At 60.4% G+C, this 19591-nt stretch overlaps 2 protein-coding genes across 3 annotated transcripts; both read right to left on the reverse strand.

Annotated features, from left to right (window-relative positions):
• Positions 1 to 3490: 3490 nt before the first annotated feature.
• CTRL (chymotrypsin like) lies at positions 3491 to 5517 on the reverse strand. The gene is made up of 7 exons (XM_068166561.1): positions 5466 to 5517; positions 5238 to 5341; positions 5026 to 5105; positions 4717 to 4795; positions 4421 to 4601; positions 3898 to 4031; positions 3491 to 3723 (listed from the first exon to the last, which is right to left on the reverse strand). Exons 1-7 carry the CDS (start codon positions 5515 to 5517, stop codon positions 3562 to 3564), a joined length of 792 nt encoding a protein of 263 aa, XP_068022662.1. The 3' UTR covers positions 3491 to 3561.
• Positions 5518 to 8044: 2527 nt separating this feature from the next.
• On the reverse strand, positions 8045 to 18498 carry EXOC3L1 (exocyst complex component 3 like 1). Of its 2 annotated transcripts, XM_068166592.1 has the most exons (13): positions 18364 to 18498; positions 17271 to 17431; positions 15961 to 16180; positions 14866 to 15526; positions 14567 to 14684; positions 14258 to 14383; positions 14063 to 14163; positions 13593 to 13703; positions 13350 to 13479; positions 11526 to 11648; positions 10796 to 10951; positions 9933 to 10057; positions 8045 to 9214 (listed from the first exon to the last, which is right to left on the reverse strand). In XM_068166592.1, the coding sequence occupies exons 1-13, from the start codon at positions 18404 to 18406 to the stop codon at positions 9028 to 9030; spliced, it is 2262 nt and encodes a 753-aa protein (XP_068022693.1). In that variant the 5' UTR covers positions 18407 to 18498; the 3' UTR covers positions 8045 to 9027. The 2 variants fall into 2 exon arrangements, with proteins under 2 accessions (XP_068022693.1, XP_068022694.1); XM_068166593.1 differs by lacking the exons at positions 10796 to 10951; positions 11526 to 11648.
• Between the last annotated feature and the right edge of the window lie 1093 nt (positions 18499 to 19591).

Below are 19591 nucleotides of genomic sequence, written 5' to 3' on the forward strand. Positions count from 1 at the left end.
GTGGAGGAAAGGTGCTGCAGGAGGTGTTGGGTTTGTAGAGAAAGGGTGCTGAGGCTTTGGCTGGAGAAGAGATGTGGTCCTCTGGGCAGCCTGGGTCTGTAGAGAAAGGTTGCTGAGGCTTTGGCTGGGGAAGAGATGTGGTCCTCTGGGCAGCCTGAGTTTATAGAGAAAGGGTGCTGAGGCTTTGGCTGGAGAAGAGATGTGGTCCTCTGAGCAGCCTCTTCAGCTCCATGAGTTACAGCAGGTAGATCTTAGGACATGGAGAGAGGGTTCAGGCTGCTGCTTCCAGGCTCCATGGCCTCTTTTCTCCGGAGCAGCATGGTCCCAGGCTTTTCCTTCTCAGCAGCATGGTCCCAGGCTTTTCCTTCTCAGTGGCATGGTCCCAGGCTTTTCCTTCTCAGCAGCATGGTCCCAGGCTTTTCCTTCTCAGCGGCATGGTCCCAGGCTTTTCCTTCTCAGCAGCACTGTCCCAGGCTTTTCCTTCTCAGCAGCATGGTCCCAGGCTTTTCCTTCTCAGTGGCATGGTCCCAGGCTTTTCCTTCTCAGCAGCATTGTCCCAGGCTCTTCCTTCTCAGCAGCATGGTCCCAGGCTTTTCCTTCTCAGCAGCATTGTCCCAGGCTTTTCCTTCTCAGCAGCATGGTCCCAGGCTTTTCCTTCTCAGCATCATTCTCCTTCTCCTGTGTTTTTCTTCATCTCTGTTTTTCTTCTCCCAAGCCAGTAGTTGCTCAAGTCTTTTACACAGTTTTTAGTCCTTGAGTATGTGTCCAAGTATTGTCCCTCAGGAAATCATCCTTAGGTAAATATCCAGGTATTGGTCCCCAGGAAAGCTTTCTGTGCATTCCTGTGTGTTTGGGCAGAGGTCTGGATGAGGCGGGGGGGCTCCACCTCCTCCTCCTCCATCTACATGCCCCACACTCCTTACACATCAGGAAACAGGTGGTGAATCCATTGGCTCACCATCCTCCCTTCCTGGGGTATCTGATGGCTGGAAAATGATCTTGTCCTGAAGGCTTGATGGCTGGGTCCTTGGTCCCTTGTAGGCCAGCTGCAGTCCAGTTTTCCTGATGTTATCTTTGCACCTTCCAAGACTCGTTCCAGTGGCTCTGCCCAACACATACCAGCTATTATCTGGGCAAGCAGCAAGTGGTTTTATCTTTGTTGAGTCACATCAGAAGAGACAAACTTTTAGTCTCTCACACAGCCCTCTCAGCATGGCTGCATTGCCTCCTACACTGACCCTGGAGAACAGCATTTTAGCCCATGCAGGGATGAGAAGGAATCCACAGGCACCCTCTGGAAGGGATGCTGAATGCCAGGAAAAAGACCATCCCCAGTGTCTCAAGGAGAAGAGGAAGCTGAGAGGAGACCTCATTGCTCTGTACAGTTCCCTGAAAGGAGGATGGAGCCAGGTGGGGTTGGTCTCTTCTCCCAAGAGAGAAGTGGCAGGAGGAGAGGAAAAGTCCTCAAGTTGTCCAGGGAAAAAATTCTTCACTGCAGGGAGTGGTTAAGCCCTGACCCAGGGCAGTGGTGGAGTCCCCAGTTCTCAAGGGGTTTCAGAGCCATGGAGATGTGGTGCTGAGAGCCATGGGTTAGCAGCACACTTGGCATTGTTGGGCTAATGGTTGGATCTTAAAGGACTTTTCCAGCCTAAGCAAATCCGTAAATCTGTGCTCACCAGCTCCCTGCCTTGGGAGACATCGGGGGGAGACCAGGAGAGAGCAAAGCCTGGAGATACTGAGGCTGGAATCAGTAAGTTTTGGGCTCACTCCATGGTGAGATCCAATGGAGCAGCTCAGGCTGTTTCTTCTCAGCCTGTTTTGTCCTAAGGAAATGCAGTTGTGAGGAGGAGAGGGAATGGTGGTTGGCTGTCTTTGGAAGTTGGCAGAGCTGTGTAAAGGGTTTGTCCTGGGTCTCTTGGGGCAGAGAGTGACAGCTTCAAATGGCGTGGCCTGGTGATTCCTGGAGGATTTTTCTCTTGGAGGTTCATTAGAAATGAACGTGAGAAGGTGTTCCAGGAGCGGCAGGAGGCAGCCGATGGAGGCTGCGAAGCTGTGGGGTCCCCGGCAAGGTGCGGGAGCAGCCACAGTATCACAGTATAACTAAGGTTGGAAATGACCTTGAGGATCATCGAGTCCAACCTATCAACACAGACCCCATGACTAGACCGTGGCACCAAGTGCCTCATCCAGTCTCTTCCTAAACATCTCCAGGGACGGTGACTCCACCACCTCCCTGGGCAGCACATCCCAATGACGAACGACTCGCTCGGTGAAGAACTTTCTCCTCACCTCGAGTCTAAACCTCCCCTGGCACAGCTTGAGACTGTGTCCCCTTGTTCTGGTGCTGGTTGCCTGGGAGAAGAGCCCAACCCCTTCCCGGCTACAACCACCACAGCTGCAACGGGGCCGCCTCGGCGCTGCCAGCTTTCCGGCGGCGCTGCGGGAAGACCACTCCCAGGAAGCCCTCTGGCCGCAGGGCTCCCAGCTCCCGGCGCTGGTGTTGGTCACCGCAGTTCCGGCAGTGGGCTGGAACAGTTTGGTGCTGGGTTGGATGTGGTGCTGGGCTGGACACAGTGATGGGCTAGCTGTGATGCTGAGCTGGTTGAGTCCCCTCGGCCTCCCAGGGGGCTGTTTTGGGAAGCATGCAGTCTTTAAGGAGTGTGTGCAGGACCTGAGCCTCTGCTGAGTCTGCAGCGCTGTGCTCAGAGTGCACAGAGCTGCTGCTTTGGTGCTCTGGATCTGCTGAGCACCTCCACGTGCCCTGTGCAGCCCGGCTCTGCTCCTGCCCCCTGGGCTGGCTGCTGTGGGGTGCCACTGCCCGGCTGCCAGTGGTGGTCACTGAACCCATCCAGAGCCTGGAGCTGCTGACCCCTCCTGGCAGGTTCTTGGGGCACAGCAGAATAGTAGCCAAGTGCCCCTGCAGGGGTCTGCTGGGTGAGTGCAACTGCCAGGTCAGGAGCTGTCTGGAGAAATCCAAACCCCGCTGGACGTTGTGATGCTGGGCAAGCTGCTGTGGGTGACCTTGCATGAGCAGGGGACGGGGTGAGCTCCAGTCCCTTCCAACCCCACCATGCTGCGGCTCTGTGAGGTGCAGGGCTGGGGTGTCCACAGGGTGAGTTTGGGTTTGGGGGAGTGGATGGGCACCTTGGGCTGTTTCTTCCATATTTCTTTGGCTGCAGGGTGGCAGACAGGGCTGGGAAATGCCCTCGTTTGCCCACAGCAACTCATCAGCTCCCTGCTGTTTCTGTGAGCAGCTTCCATGGGTAGACAGGCACCCACCCATGGAAAATGCAACTCCCTCTGAACCACCAGGTTGGGGGGTATGGGCACGATATACCCAGTGGGTGCCAAGCTCCAGTTCTGCGAGGTGCTGGCGTTCAAGTGAGGAGCACTCAACCATGGGGTGCCCGCCGCGCACTTTGTCCCCCCAGGCTGTGTGGCGAGAGGAGAGGAGCTGGAGGCAGCACTTGCACTAAGAGGAGATATTTATTAGGAGGTGGAGATGGCTCCAGCCCGGCCCTTTGCCGGCTGTGCCGACCCACGGTGCCCGCGGGCACCGCTCTAGCCCTGGGCCACGATGTAGTCGATCCAGGAGCGGAACAGGCTGACGCGTGTGTACATGGCCGGCGTGTTGGTGTTGCAGTTGCTGGTGCCCCAGGAGACGATGCCGATCAGCATCCAGGAGTTGCCATTGAGGGTGACCAGAGGTCCGCCAGAGTCACCCTGGGGAGAGCACATCCCTCTGAGTGGTCCCAGCTGTGCTCCAAACTGGTCCCTACTACCCAGACCACACGATCCCCCTGGCCAGAGCTCAGATCTCCAGCTCCAGAGATGAAAGGCCCCCGTGTCCTCCTCCTCCTCCCGTCCCTGTGGGGCAGCCGATGCTCAGCTCCTTACCTGGCAGGAGCTGGCTCCCACGCCGCCGGCACAGAGCATGGAGTCGGTGATGCTGTTGCCCCAGTACTGCATGCACTGGGTCTGGGAGATCAGGGGCAAGGTCACCTGCTGCAGGACGGTCGCCAAGGCTTGGGCTGGGGGACACAAGCAGCATGAGACCCATCCTGCTGTCTGGGGGGCTCCTGGAGCCTTTGACAGCCCCCCAGGCTGCCCCCAAACACACAGTGCTGCCATACAAAGCAGCATCCCGCTCCATGCCAGTGGACCCCTTCTCCTGGCAGGCTTGTCTGGTGCATGCAGCCCCAACAAGAGCAGCCCCGTGCCCATGGCGTCCCCTGAGGTTCACACGCCTCTTCCCCGCCCCTCAGTGTGCCCAGGTGTGTGTGCCCAGGCAGGCTCACTTGACCACCCAGCACCCTGCATGCACACACAGCGTGATCCCCCAGGTGCCCCCAGACCCTGCAGAGCCCCGAGGAAGGTCGCCAGCCGTCTGTGGTGCTCCCTGAAGCCACGGCAGACGTACAGTTGGGGTTGAAGCGTCCCCAGCCGGTGGTGACACACTGCAGGTTGTTGGGCAGGTTGAGGTTGGCAGGGGGCAGGCAGATGGGGGACACACGGGAGTTCAGCTGGGCGGGCGAGGAGAGCCTCAGCAGGGTGATATCATTGTTGAAGGTGTTGGGGTTCCAGTTGGGGTGCGTGATAGCCTGGGGAGAAATACTGCAGTGCTCCAGCCCTGCTCTGTGGTGGGGCAGAGCTGCAGCCCCATCCCAGCACCGTGGCCCCATCCCAGGACAGTGGCCCCATCAACCTGTGCCTCACCCTGGCCACGGTCATCACTTGCACGTTCTGTGGTTGGGACAGGTCATATGCCCCGAGCACGACGACATGGGAATAGGGGCTGCAAGAGACAAGGGAGTCAGGAGGATGTGCAGCAGCCAGCAGCCAGCCTGACACCAGGCGCTGTGTGCCCAGATGAGGCCACCATGGGGACAGCAGGGAGGGAGCCTCAGGCTGATCAGTTCTGCAGGTGCTGGCCCTTGGGGCTGCCCCTAGCGAATCTTAGTATGCCCTAAGGCCCTGCCCCAGCTGGGTGGCACCAGCGTAGGCTGGCAGGCTGTGGCTCCTCACTTGAAGTTGCAGTGGGCAGCAGTGACCACCCAGTACTGGTTGATCAGGGAACCGCCGCAGAAGTGGGATCCGGAGCGACTCTGGGGAGGGAAGAGGGAGGAAGAGCTGGAGCTGGCCAGGCTGAGCCCCACCGAAGCTGTGGACCGGCAGAGGGGGCCTGGGTCCCCTCTGCGGTGGCACTCAGTGCTTCAGGGAGTGGGGCGGTGCCATACCTGCAGGGACACCTGCCAGGGCCATGAGCCAGGGGTTGCAGTCTGCCCGTTGACGATCCTCTCGCTGTACTCCACTGAGGGGCTGATGGCTGGCACCCCACAGCCTGCAGAACAGGCAGGGGCACAGGGGTCAGCCTGGAAGCTCAGCGCTCCCCGCTGTGGGCTGGCTGTGTCACCACCCCAGGGGGTCTTGGTCCTGCTGCAGCCCGAGCCCCCCCCTGCACTTACCTGAGACTGTGCTGGCAAGGGCCAAGCAGGTGAGTGCCCACAGGAATGCCATCCTGGCAGGACAGTGTTGTGTCTCCTGGGCCACGAGCTTTATAGCCACCAGGAGCCACGTGGCTGGTAGCCAAGGCAGGTGAACGTCCCCCCTGCTGCCTTCTTGCAGCTGCAGGCAGTGCTGGCAGGGCAAACCTGGCACCTGCCTTGTCCCAGGCTGTTCTCAGAGCCAGAAGGCAACCTGGGGTGCTGACTTGTGCCTGTTCTCTCCACAGCCTTTGGACTGCAGAAGGGGCAAACAACACAGGGCTGTGCTGAGAGGTATGGGGGGCTGCTTGTGGGCATACAGTGGGGTGGCAGGGGGGCTGGACATATTGGAACAGATGCCAGTGCCTGGGGTGTGGCACCCCTGTCCCCAAGTCTATCTGAGATCAGTTGGCCTCGGAGGTGTTTTTCCATGTGGCCATGTGGCTGTGTCTGGGACAGCACGAGGCCCAGCTGGATGTTCCCAGGGCTCAGGATCACCCTTTGAACCCTGGTGCAGGTGAGTGCATTCCACAGCCCTGGGGCAGCTGGGGAGAGCAGACACCTTCCCAGGGAGGCAGGAGGCATGGCCAGCCGGGCAGTCACACAGCCAGTCCTGGGAGGGGTAGTGGAACTTTCCCAAATTGAGGCAGAGCCCACCTGAGCACCCTCCACCACTGCAGCTGTCAGAGTCCTCAGCCCAGGGCCTCTCCAACCTGATCTCTGCCTCTCCAACCTGATCTCCTTCTATGATCAGGTGACCCCTCTGGTGGACGTGGGGAGGCCTGTGGATGTGGTCTGCCTGGACTTCAGCAAGGCCTTTGACACTGTCCCCCACAGCAAACTGCTGGCTAAGCTGTCAGCCCCTGGCTTAGACAGCAGCACTCTGTGCTGGGTTAGGAACTGGCTGGAGGTGAATGGTGCCACAGCCAGCTGGCAGCCAGGCACCAGTGGTGTGCCCCAGGGATCAGTGCTGGGCACCATCCTCTTTAATATCTTCACTGATGATCTGGATGAGGGGATTGAGTCAATCAGCAGCAAGTTTGCAGATGACACCAAGCTGGGAGCAGATGTTAGTCAGTTAGAGGGCAGAAGGGCTCTGCAGAGGGACCTCGACCGACTGGACAGATGGGCAGAGTCCAACGGGATGGCATTCAACAAGTCCAAGTGCCAGGGGCTGCACTTTGGTCATGGCAACCCCATGCAGAGCTACAGGCTGGGATCAGAGTGGCTGAGAGCTGCCAAACAGAGAGGGACCTGGGGATGCTGATTGACAGCTGCCTGAATATGAGCCAGCAGTGTGCCCAGGTGGCCAAGAGAGCCAATGGCATCCTGGCCTGCATTAGGAACAGTGTGGCCAGCAGGAGCAGGGAGGTCATTGTGCCCTGTGCTCTGCATTGGTTAGGCCACACCTTGAGTCCTGTGTCCAGTTCTGGGCCCCTCAGTTTAAGAAGGACATTGAGACACTTGAAGGTGTCCAGAGAAGGGCAACAAGGCTGGGGAGAGGCCTTGAGCACAGCCCTGTGAGGAGAGGCTGAGGGAGCTGGGGTTGCTTAGCCTGGAGAAGAGGAGGCTCAGGGGTGACCTCATTGCCCTCTACAACTACCTGAAAGGAGGTTGTAGCCGGGAAGGGGTTGGTCTCTTCTCCCAGGCAACCAGCACCAGAACAAGGGGACACAGTCTCAAGCTGCATCAGGGGAGGTTTGCACTCGAGGTGAGGAGGAAGTTCTTCACAGAGAGAGTCATTCATCATTGGAATGTGCTGCCCAGGGAGGTGGTGGAGTCTCCATCCCTGGAGGTGTTCAAGAGGGGATTGGATGTGGCACTTGGTGCCATGGTCTGGTCATGGGGTCTGTGTTGATAGGTTGGACTCGATGATCCTCGAGGTCCTTTCCAACCACTGTGATACTGTGGGCCACTTGCTGCACCTCCCCCTGGTCCTGCTGGGTGGCCTGTTCAGTGGGTGAGGAACTGGTTGACAGTCACACCCAGGTTGATGGCTTGATGTCCAGAGGTGGGAGGAAGTTTTCAGAACCTCCTCCAGAAGCCAAGTGCAGGGTCCTGCACCTGGGCTGGGCACTCCCTAGAATGAGTGCAGGCTGGGGATGGAGGGTTGAAGAGCAGGCCTGAGGACAATTTGGAGGTGCTGGGGGTGCAAAGCTGGGGATGAGCTGGCACCAAGTGCTGCCAACCCAGCCCCAGCCTGTCCTCTGCTGATCCCCAGAAGTATGGGCAGCAGGGGCAGGGAGGGGATTTTGCCCCTCTGCTGAGACCTCCCTGCTGTGCTGGGGCAGCTCTGGAGTCCTCAGTACAGACAGGGACCTGGCGGAGCAGGGCCAGAGGAGGCCACAGCAATGCTGGGAAGGCTGGAAGGGCTCTGCTGTGAAGCCAGGCTGGGGTTATTCAGCCCCCCTGCAACTTCACCCTGGGCACAGGGGTCTCTAGGGGCTCCATCATCCCCCCATGTCTCTGGGTGATGCTCCCAGGGTGGCAGCAGGAGGTGGGAACCGTCCCTGGGGTGATGCTGGGTATGAGGATTGATCTTCCCCTCTCTCTGCCCCCACAGGCCCTGATCCCTCTCCTGACCCACAGTGGAGCAGAGCCTGGATGCTGGTGAGTGCAGAGCTCAGGTCTTTATTTCTGGTAGTGGTGCCACATGAGGAAAGCAACCCACCACGAGGCAGGGAGCATGGCAGGGGCTGAGCATAAGGGTGCAGGCAGAGAGCCAGGCCTTGCACCTGGTCTTCACATGACACCTGGGAAGGACAGGACCAAGGGCTGGAGAGCAGCAGAGGATGGAGAAAGACCCCAGAGTGGTGCAGCAGATCACAGAGGAGCCTTGGGACACATCAGATACAGCCATGCTCTCCAAGAAGCTGGAGAGTCTTGGGCTCCAGTCGTGCCTTGGATGATGGCAAGAGCTGGGCAGGTCAGCAGGAACACGGAGCTGTCCTTTCCCACTGGCAGGGACAGGACTGATGGCACTACCCTTCTCTGTGGCCATGAGCTGGCTGAGCTGCTCTCCATCATCCATGCAGGATCCAGGCCAGTGGAGCAGCAGCAGCAGACCTCTGGGCTGAGACCTCCCATGGCTAAAACCCTCCTGCAAGCTTGGGCTTAGCAAGGCTTCACTCTGCCCTGGAGCTGGGGTGGCCTCAGGCTCCACAGCGAGCCTGTGCTGCCTCTGAGTGTGGCAGGAGACCAGGCAAACCCAGACACCTCTGCAGCCCCCCAGAGTCCTGCCCTCAGCCCAGCTGCAGAGCCCTGCCCTTTGCTCTGCAGCTCCTCTTCTGCACAGGAACCCAGAGCCCAGCTACCCTCACCTCCAGCCTCAGCAGAGCAGCCAGGGGTTGGTCTCCTCCTGCCCCAGGTCTCCCAGGACTGGTGCTTGCAGGGCACAGCTCAGCGAGGGTGGCATGACTCCAGACTGTGCCCAGCGCAGGGCAAGGCGCTGCAGGTAGGGGTGGCGTGGGTCCCTTCCCTTGTCACCAGGCTCCGCCCTGGCGCTGTCCTGGGGGCAGGTCCAGGTGAGGGGCAGTGGGCAGCATCAGGCACACTTGGCCTTGCGGAGGCAGAGGGGCAGCTCTGGCACGGGCACCAGGATGGTGCTGAAGATGGGCCGGTAGCCGTCGGGCAGGACCTGGGGGTGCTGAGCCATCATCTCCAGCACCATGTGCCGCAGCTCCTTGGAGACGTCGCCACGGAGGTCCAGCAGGGTGGAGATGTGCTCATCACTGGGGCACAGAGTGAGGGGTGAGGCTGGGCACTGCTGCCCCACCCTCCACCCATGGTGCCCACAACCCTCCCCTACCCAGCAGCTGAGCTGGGGCCAAGGCAGAGCTGGGGCTGTGCCCAGCTAAACACCAAACTGTGCCTGAACACAACCCCCCCGAGCTGGAGAGCTTGGGTTGGCCATTTCCTGGCTTCCATCTGGCCCTGCCACTGCCGGGGTGGTGGCTGGGATTCCTCAGACCTTGGCCACTAAATACAGCTGGGAGACTCCCCAAGGGAGGTTGTGGAACTCACCCAAGGTTTGTCCCACAGCAGACCTGGTTCTTCCTTTCCACCTTTAGTGGTCTGAAAGGAGCAGGCTGCTTTAGGGGGGTGGTTGAATCCCTAATCCCCGGAGGTGTTTCAAAGCTGCAGGGATGTGGTGCTGAGGGCCATGGGTTAACCCCAGCCTTGGCAGAGTTGCAGAATGGTTGGACTGGATGAGCTTGAAGGGCTTTGCCAACCAAAAGGATTCTCTCATCTGTGATCTTTGCCTTTAGGACTTTGATAGAACTCCTCAAATATGGAGTATGGGGAAGGAAGCCTCAGGGAGGAGGGAGAAAATCCCAGGTTCCTTTCTGCAACCTCAGTGCCACCTCACAAGGTCCAGGACAAGCTTGGCACTCCTGTGCAGACTGGTGCTGACCCCATCTGAGGCCAGAGCTGAGCTGGGGTTCTTACCTGGCATCAGGATACTTGGTGATGAAGCCCAGCACCTCCAGGCTGAGCAGGGCTGGGTCTTTGAGGCAGATCAGCTCCCGCAGGGCAAAGATGGCGTCCAGGCTCTGCTGGCTCTGCTCCAGACCCTGGGAGTGAGAGCAGCCACGCAGGACACAGGGAGGAGAGCACCACAGTGGCTGAGGAGCTCAGTGGCTGACAGCCCTCAGGACCCAGTCACTTGCAACTTGCAGCTAGTGTCCCCATGCAGCATGTCCCAACCACAGAACCCCAGAGGCAGGGTGGGCTGGAAGGGACCTCTGGAGCTCACTCAGTCCAACCCCCTGCTCAAGCAGGGCACCCACAGCAGCTTGCCCAGGAGCACAGTGCCCAGCGGGGTTGGAAACTCTCTACACACAAGGAGACTCCCCAACCTCTCTGGGCAGCCTGATCCAGGCCTCCAGCACCCTCACAACAAATAAGTTTCTCCTCCTGCTCAGGTAGAACCTCCTGGGTTCCGGTTTGTGCCCTCTGCCCCTTATCCTGTCCCTGGGCACCACTGAGTAGAGTCTGTCCCCAGCCTCTTGCCCCTCACAGGTCCTTTAAGCTCTTGCTGAGCACTGGGAAGCTCTCCTATGCTCCTGATCCTGAAGTCAGTGCCAGGATTGTGCAGCCTCCTCAGCCTGCACTGGACAGGGTGGGTGATGCCCCAGGTCCCTCACCCAGCCAGTGTTTATATTTTGGCCTCCTGACTGCCCAGGTGCAGCAGCCCCATCCTGTCTACGGCCTGCTGCCCCCAGCCCAGCTGCTGCAGGCTGGAGGGGAGCAGGGGCTGAGGCAGATGAGCTGTGAGCTGCCCCCCAAGCTGCCCCCTCCCCAGCTCTCACCAAGCCACAGAAGAGGTCACGCAGCTGTGTGGCATCCTGCAGCAGGCGGTGGCACAGCTGTGCCCGCTCCTCCTGGCTCCTGCACACCATCTTCTGCTGCAGCAGAGCCCGCAGGTACTGGCTGGTCACCACCAGCTCACTCTCTGCCAGGAGCAGCTGGGCAGGGGAGAACTGTCAGTGCTGGGCATCACCTGTGGGCCTGACCCCCACTGCCCAGGGAAAGGCAGAGGGGAAAAGGGGCAGCAGGCAACACTGAGTCATGGGGACAACCTACTGGGGAGCCACCTGGGTAGAGGCACAGAGAAGGTGGCTGAATTTTGGGGGAAACTGAGCATCTGGAAACAGTCTGAAGTTGGACCAGGAGAGGTTTAAGTTGGACATTAAAAGAAAAGTTCATTTGAAGGGTTCTCAAAGCCTGGCACAGGCTGCCCAGGGAAGTGGCTGAATGCCCATCCCTGGAGAGGGTTTCAGAGAGGCAGAAATGTGCTGAGGGCTGTGGGTTAGCTCCAGCCTTGGGAGGGTTAGAGAATGGTTGAATCTGATGATATTAAAGGGCTTTTCCAACCAAAAAGGACTCCCTGGTCCCAGGGCTGCTCTGGAGGACATTTGCTCTCCAGCAAACACAGCCATGGCTGTGACCCCCATGTCCTGCCCCCAGCATGGCACTCAGCTGCCCCAGCCCCTTGCCCTGCAGCAGATCAGCCACCTGAGGGACACCCCAGCAGCCTACCGTGGAGATGGGCCTCCTGACACGGCAGAAGTCCTTGCTGTACCTCTCCACCACCTCACACATGCTGCTGACCAGTGCAGACCCTGACAGCCACCTGCGGGAGGGCACCTGCAGGCAGAGGGGCTGCAAGGGAAGGAGCAGCCTTGGGTGTCCTGCAGCACAGTGCTCCCGAAGAGCTGCAGCTGTGGCTGGCACAATGTCCCCCAGCCACTGCTGGCAGCACACAATCTCAGAGCCCAGCAGAGTGGGGTTGGAAGGGACCTCTGGAGCTCATGCAGTCCAAACCCCTGCTCAAGCAGAACACCCACAGCAACCTGCCCAGGAGCACAATGGCCAGGGGGGGTTGGAAGCTCTCCACACAAGGAGACTCCACAACCTCTCTGGGCAGCCTGCTTCAGGCCTCCAGCACCCTCACACCAAACAATTTCTCCTCCTGCTCAGGTAGAACCTCCTGGGTTCCAGTGTGTGCCCTCTGCCCCTTGGCCTGTCCCTGAGCACCGAGCTGAGTCTGTCCCCAGCCTCTTGCTCCCACAGATCCTTTAGCTCTTGCTAAGCATTGCTCAGATCCCCTCTGGGGCTGCTCTTCTCCAGGCTCTCAGCCCCAGGGCTCTCAGCTTTTGCTCCTCACAGATCAGCTCCAAGTTCCTCAGCAGCTTAGCAGCCTCCCCTGGACTCTTTCCAGCAGTTCTCTGTCTCTCCTGATCAGCATTCCAGTTTGGGTCTGGACCATCAGGTTTTTCACCACATCTGTTCAGAGCAGAAGGGCAGAAGAGCCTCCCTTGCCCTGCTGGCCACACTCTTCTGAATGCCCCCCAGGACCCCATTGGCCTTCTTGCCCACGAGGGCACACTGCTGGCTCATGGGAAACTTTCTCCCCATCCCTCCCAGGTCCTTCTCTGTGGAGCTGCTCTCCAGCAGTCTCCCCCTCACCTGTCCTGCTGCAGGAGGTGCAGGACCCTACACTTCTCCTTGTTGAACTTCATGGCATTCCCTCTGCCCAGCTCTCAGCCTGCCCAGGTCTCTCAGAGCATATCTGCTGTGCTTTGTAAACCCCCCAAAGCCCACAGCAATCAGGAGTGATCTACCCTAGGGAGTTATGGAACCACACTGTGGGTGTCCCGCCCCGACACCCAGAGATCCAGACTTTGGGGCTTTCCCTGGGTCATGCTGTGCCACCATGGGCAGAGCTGAGCTGGGCAGAGTGGCTCCTCACACCCTTGTTTGTGGCCTTATCCTTGTTGTGCTGTTTGGTTCCCATTGCTCTGCGTTTCCCGTGTGGGGATATTGCAGGTCTGGCCAAGGGCTCTGATCCCCCATCCTGCTCTGACATCAACATTCCCTCTGTGTCTGCTGGGCCCAGGGCAGCCTCTCCACTGCCTGCCAGGCCTTGCCCCTTGGCTGCTCCCTGCTTTCCGTGGCATTCCAGCCTGGAATAGCAGTGCCTTTGGCTATTCCTGGTTCCCGTGGCGGCTTCCAGGAAAGCTAAATTTGGCTCCGGGCAGGAAGCCGCCAGGGCAGCACTCCTGGGCTGTGTCCTCCACACCGCCCTGGCTGCTCTCCTCTTGGCTTCCTGCCATGGCACAGCCCCAGAAAGGAGCCTGAGGCAGCCTAGGGTGGGGCAGAGGCTCCATGTCTCCACGGGCTGGGGTCCGGGGGCCAACAGAGCCAGGGTGGTGCTGGCTGGGGTAAGCTGCTGGTCTGGGAGCCAGGCTGGCCGAGGTAGCTGCAGGAGGGAACCCGTGCCTGGGGGTGGAGGGGCAGGACTCTTCTACCTGGGGACAGGTTTGTGGCAGCCTTGAGGCCCCAGGAGTTGGGCACAGATACCTGCAAGTCTAGGAGCAGCTCTTCCAGAAGCAGCTGGCAGGCCTTCTTCTGTGTCCTGTCCAGAGCAGCCTGCAGGGACGCAGGCACCTCTCTGCAGGCAGCGTCGGGGTGCAGGGAGGAGGCAGAGGAGCTGGAAGAAGGGAGAGGACAGAGCCTGGGAGGTATAGTGGTCCTCGGGGGGATGTGGCTTCCTTGTGGGTGGTGAGGGTGCTGCAAGATCTACAAGGTGCTGGTTGACATTACCTGAGGGCCAGGTTGTTGTTAAGCGTGGCCAGCAGGTAGGAGACGTAGAACCTGGGCACGCTGCGGTCCCTCTGGTGCTCCTTCCCACACTGCACCAGGGCCTCCCGCAGCCTGCAACACAGGGAGGCAGTGTGGGCACAGCCACCAGCACCCAGAGCTGGCATGCTCCTGGGGGCACCTGGACATCCCAATACCCTCCCAACTTGCTTGGGCAGGGTGGGACTGTGGGACCCACTCTGGACCCTGCTGGAGCACAGGGCTCAGTGCTACAGGGCAGATCCCTGAGGCAGTAAGCCCTGGGAACTGACAGCCCCAAAAGCTGAGACAGTAGCCCCATGGGCAGAGCAGGCTGCTGAGCCTTGGGCAAGGGCTGGGTGCCCCACAGCACATCTCCACCATCAACCTGTGGTGCCTGGCTATGGGACCCAGGGTCTGTGAGGACAGGCAGGGGTGTGAGGGGCTCTACTGACCGGCCCAAAAATGCCTCCAGCTCCTCCAAGGCCATGTTGTAGACCTTCTGCTGCAGAGAGTCCGTGATCAAGGAGGCTACCTGGATATTCTCTTTCAGCATCTGCAGAGGGAGAGGAGGTTAGAGGCAAGTCAGGCCACCATCCTCTCTCTGGGGGCTCTCAGCGTGGCCATGCCCCATGGTGCTGGGGACCTACCTGCATGACAATGACAGGCAGGGCTGACTGGAAGAAGCCCTGATGATCTGTCTCAGGTTCCTCTTCCCTGAACCACTCCTTGAATTCCACTTCCAGCGTTCTCTGCATCCACTCAAGCACACTAGCCTGTGGGATGGACACCCACCAGGATCACCCCAAGAATTCAGCTTGAAATTCAGTACCTAGAACAGCAGCAAGCCCTGGGCCTCATCCCACAGGCTTACAGTGCCCTGTCACGGTCAGAGCAGATGCTGGCACAGTGGTGGTGGTTCCCATGCCCACTGCATGTGTGCTGTCCCACTCACCCACCTTGACTTTCACCACGTATTTCCTCTCTGTCTGGTCCACCAGCTCAGGAGACATCAAGGGGCCCAGAGCAGAAACATCCACTTCTGGGAGAAGGTCAGGGTGCGCCATCATCTCTGGGCTGCAGGGCAGAGGTGGCATAGGGCTGGTCACACCTGTGCTTGCCAGCAGTTCCTACCTCTCCCTCTGCCCTCCCAGTGGTCACTTCCAGGCAGCTGAAGCCACTCTTCCAACACCCCCCCCCGTGCTGGTGGGTAACCCACAGCCTCCCTGGCTCGGTGGGCACTGGGGCTGGTGCTGACCTGTGGTACACACGCAACGCCCACTCAAGGAGCAGGAACAGTCCCTGCTTGTCCAGGTCCTCTCGGAGGAGGTCCTGGAGGTGGCTGGCAAGGGCTTGGTGGTAGGCAGCGGTGCAGAGGCCCAGGATGTTGTAGTGAGCTGGGACACACTGGACCATCAGGTCCTTCACCACCCGCAGCTCAGACACGATGTCCTCCCTCAGCGCCGCCAGGTGCTTGGCCAGCTGCGGCCCCGCGGTGCCTGCATGGGCGGCACGGAGCCGAGCTCCTGCCAGGCTCTCCTGCAGCACGTGACGGAACTTCTGCCTCCAGCCCTTGGGGCGGCCGGGGGGCAGGAAGGAGGCCTCCAGGAGCAGAGTGTCATCAATCTTCTCCTCCCGCTCGATGATCCTCACAGCGGTGACGAAGAGGGCTGGGTCCTCACGCACCAGCCGCAGGCTGCTGCCCACGATGCCCCACAGCTGCTTGGCCAGGCTCTCATTGAGCTCCTGCAGGCCACCAAAGTAGCACAGCACAGGTGCCTGGGCGCTGGAGAGCCCTCGGAGGTGCAGCTGGGATAAGATGTCATCCCGGAGGTGCTCCATCATCATCAGCTCCGCGTGGGCCTCCAGGAGGTGCTGCCCGTGGAGCAGCTGCAGGGTGTGGGAAAAGGCCTCATGGACTGTGGAGGAGGGAGCAGAGGTGCTGGGGGTGAGTGCAGGGGGCACAGAGGGGGCTGGCACCAGGGTCAGGGCTGCAGGCTAGCAGGGAGATGGCAAGGGGACAGGTCTGAGACCTGGGTCTCTGGGAACACCATGCAGGGTCAGGCCCTGCAGAGGCCTCTAACCATGGAGCCCTCCCAAAGCCAATCAGCAGAGCTGCAGTGCCCTGCTGTAACTTTGCCAGCAGCCCTGTCTGGGGCCCAGGGTTGAAGCCCTCCCCAGATCACAGTATCACCAAGGTTGGAAGAGACCTCAAAGATCGAGTCCAACCTGTCACCACACACCTCACGACTAGACCATGCCTCCCAGTGCCACATCCAATCCCCTCTTGAACACCTCCAGGGATGGGGACTCCACCACTTCCAGATGCAGCAGGAGGTGGCCAGAGCCTTACCTGAGAAGAGCTGGGGCAGCACCTGCACCACGGACGCCAGCTGCACGTGCTCCACCATCAGTGTCCGCATCTGCCGCAGGCCCTGGCATTGCTCTGCGCTGTCCAACAGGGCCCAGCGGGCAGCCCCCAGCTCCTGGCACACGTCCTGCACCTCCTGGGCTGCCAACTGCAGCTGTTCCAGCCCTGTGTTCACCCCCTCCAGGTAGGACTGGACAGTCGACTGGGGGGCAGAAGAAGACACAGGGGCAGTGGAGAAGCCCTCGCAGTGGAGGACTTGCTTGCTGCTCCTACAGCCTTGCCAGGGCTCTCCTGCAGGAGTTCTCCCGGCCCCACAAGGTCACATCTGCCTCTGCCACTGTGACCTCATCTCCCAGACCATTCACGGTCCCATCAGACTTGAGCACTGCCAGCTTCCAGCAGCTGGAATATTGCACTCTGCTCTGGGTAAAGTGAGTCACAGAGGCTGCTACAGGGTGGAGGCAATGGCTGCTGTGCTGGAGGGGGGAGAAGGGCATCACTTGGAGGTGATGGAGGCAGCAGGGTGAGCAGCAACCACAAGTCTCCTTTCAGTTTTAAAGGATTACTTTGCTTCTGCAGAACATTTGCAAGCCAGAGGGTCCCCAGGTACTCCCTCACTAAGGCACCTCAGGGGCCATGCTGACCCTCCTCCCAAATGGATCTCCATCTTTTCCATGCCCATCTCCATGACCTGTCCACCCATTTAACTCCTGGCACCAAGGAATGCTTTTACCCAGCATCATGAAAAGCAGGTTGTTTTCTCTGGGGCCACATCACTTAACACCAGTTTGCTTCCTGGACAATTACCATCCATGGAGGTGGGAGAAACCATCTCCAAAATAATCAGCAGAGGTTGAGGTGCTCAGGCTGAGGTTAATGGTTCCTTGGGTATGTGAGAAGATTTGCCCTGAGCAGCGGGGAGCACATGGGGACTGGGCCAGCCTTGCCATATGGGTGTAGAGATGGAGTTTCTCCCATAGGGATCTGCTGGGATGAGGTGGGGATCCAGTGGTGGGACTTCTACTATTGCTGGAGACCCAGGACAACCATTTTAACACTACAGACCCTGCCCAGGTGCAAAGCAGGAGGTGCTGGTGGGGTTCACCGAATCCTTTGTTCCACACAATTGTTTCTCCCACCAAGCACCAGCCAGAGCACAAGATTTGACCAGAAATGGGAGAAAAAAAAGATGACTCCCATGATGATGGCAGAGGAGACCCCATCTGGGATCCCTGTCCTGGGTGGTGGTGAGACTGCAGGTGCCCTTGGTGTGGGCTGTGGCAAGCACCCACCTTCAGCCGGGAATAGATGGAGCTGTTCCTCTGTGTTTCGCGGCTCCGGTACTGCCCCAGCCCCTGCAGTTTCTCAGGGCAATAGAACACCCCTGAAGCCCATTTCAGAGCAGCTCCTCTCGCCAGCTTCTCAGCCTTCTCTGCTTCTGGCCACTCCTCGTCTGCAGATGAAGCAAGGGGTTAAGGAGGACAAGAGGCTAAGGACCACAAGGAAGCTTGTCCCGGCAGGGCAGGAAGGGCCCCTGAGGCCAGAGCCAGGAAGCTGTCACCAGTGGACTTCCAAGCACACCCAGATGTGGGAAACCAGGCAGCAGGTCCTGATGTGGGAGCTCCTGAGGCGCCACCACCACAGACTGGAGTTGTCACAGTGGCTGTGGCAGGCGGAAGGCTGCCCCAAGGAGCTGTGCCCCAACCTGCCAGCTCGGGCTGTGCCCTAGGCAGAGCACACAGCCCCACTGCTCCCCTCAGACACAGACTGCATTGTCTGAGGGGGGTCTGAGGGCACCTGATGGCTTCCCAGACCTGCTTCAGACATTAGGGGCAGGACTGAGACTTCACCAGTGAGTCAGCAAGAGGGATGGGGAGATGGCAGCTCTCACAAGGAGAGATGAGGCCAGAGGCTCCTGGTGTCCCAAAGGCAGCCACATAGCTGTGGGGTGCCATAGTGTCTCCCTTGGCACAGGGTCCAAAGCTGTGCCAAAGGCCTTCTGGCCAGAGCGGAGGGCTGAGGAACGACGTGGTTATCATGTCAGCCCCCAGCACCCGGTTCCATTGTTTCCCCCACCCCATCTCCAACACCACACGGCAGCCCCACGGGGATGCTACCCAGAGCCCAGCCAGCCTCCTGCCCTACCAGGGACCTGCATAGGCACCCTTGGGGACCAGGGGCTTCAGCGGTGGCAGTGCTGCGAGAGGAGCTGTGGGGCGGGCAGCCTGCCCCTGGCACAGTCACCACCCTCAGGAAGCAGAGTCAGGCTCCGCACCCCCAGAGCAGCAGCCCCGGCACCGGGAGAAGGCGCAGGGAGGCAGGAGAGCCCCCCAGCCATGCCGCAGGCATCGGCATCGCTCCGGGGGCTGGGCGCGGCCCCGTTACCTGTGGGGCTGGCGGCGTGCGGGTCCCCTGCAGACATGCCCATGGTCCGCGGGCCGAGCGAGCCGTGGACCTGGGCCGGCAGCCGCTTCCTCCGCGCCAGCAGCCGCTCTGCTCGGGGCCTCTTTGTGCGCCCCTCAGCACGGCAGGCTGGGCGGGCGGGGGCAGGCGGCACGCACGGGAAGCCGCCGCGGATGTGCGGGGCTCGGCAGCACACGTCATGACCTGAGTGCCCTTGCTAAGGCGTCTGAGGAGCAGGCATCCCGCTGTGTGCCCTCCTGGCACAGCCCCGGGGCAGGCACCCCGCCCTGTTTGGTCGTGCTGTCACCTCCAGTTGGCTCCCCAAGGCATCACGGAGCTGCCCAGGCTGGAGAAGCCCTTCCAGAGCACCCAGCGCAGTCATCAGCCTAGCACTGAGGAGTCCTGGACTGCAGCACATCCCTCAGCACTGCACCCACACGACCCTGAAACCCCTCCAGGGATGGGGGCTGCACCACCTCCCCGGGCAGCCCGGGACAGTGCCTGAGAGCCCTTGCTGGGAAGAAATTTGTCCTCGTTTCCAACCTGAACCTCCCCTGGCACAGCTTGAGGACATTTGCTCTTGTCCTGTCACTTGTTACTTGAACAGACCAACTCCCCCCTCACTGCAGCCTCCTTTCAGGGAGCAGTGAGCTCTCCCCTCAGCCTCCTCTTCACACTAAATACTCCCAGATCCCTCAGCTGCTCCTCCCCAGTCCTGCTCTGCAGACCCTTCCCCAGCCCCATGGCACACAGCCTCCCTCCCTGCCTGCCTCCCAGCACTGTCCCGCTAGCAGCCAGCCTGGCTCTGGAGGACAGGGTGGGTGCCTTGGGTGCTCCCGACGGGCACCAGCCCAGGCCGGCTCCTTTCCTGCACCCTCTGCACCCAGGGCCAAGGATGCAGCAGCTGGGGAAGGGTCCACAAAGGCTGAACCAAAGGCAGGCGGTGGTGATAGCTCCTCCCTGGCTAACGCTGCTGGAGCCATGCCCGGCACACGCCGCCCTGCCCGGGCACAGCCCAGCGGCACTGCCCAGCACCTCAGCGGCGCTGCGCGCTCTACGCCAAGCGGCTGCGGCAGGGGTGTGGCCACACACCGCGAGCCCTGCCCGGGGCAGGCGGGGCCGAGGCGGTGCGCGCCCCCGGGGCGCCGGCACGCGCGGCCGTTGCTCGCCGCCGCCCCGCCCCGGAAGCTCCCGTGCTGCCCGGCGGTCG

Source organism: Melanerpes formicivorus, unplaced genomic scaffold (assembly GCF_026170545.1).
Source record: "Melanerpes formicivorus ecotype bairdi unplaced genomic scaffold, bMelFor1.0.p_v2 SCAF_102, whole genome shotgun sequence".
NCBI classification, from domain to species: Eukaryota; Metazoa; Chordata; class Aves; order Piciformes; family Picidae; genus Melanerpes; species Melanerpes formicivorus.

Excerpts from the sequence above, each read along its gene's own strand:
- CTRL (XM_068166561.1), bottom strand. The coding sequence starts at position 5,517 with ATGGCATTCCTGTGGGCACTCACCTGCTTGGCCCTTGCCAGCACAGTC. Across the intron at positions 5,342-5,465 it reads CCTTGCCAGCACAGTCTCAG|GCTGTGGGGTGCCAGCCATC; the intron begins GTAAGTGCAGGG and ends CCTGTTCTGCAG. Across the intron at positions 3,724-3,897 it reads TGGGAGCCAGCTCCTGCCAG|GGTGACTCTGGCGGACCTCT; the intron begins GTAAGGAGCTGA and ends TGCTCTCCCCAG.
- EXOC3L1 (XM_068166592.1), bottom strand. The coding sequence starts at position 18,406 with ATGGGCATGTCTGCAGGGGACCCGCACGCCGCCAGCCCCACAG. Across the intron at positions 13,704-14,062 it reads CTGGAGGCATTTTTGGGCCG|GCTGCGGGAGGCCCTGGTGC; the intron begins GTCAGTAGAGCC and ends CCTGTGTTGCAG. Across the intron at positions 9,215-9,932 it reads ACCAAGTATCCTGATGCCAG|TGATGAGCACATCTCCACCC; the intron begins GTAAGAACCCCA and ends TCTGTGCCCCAG.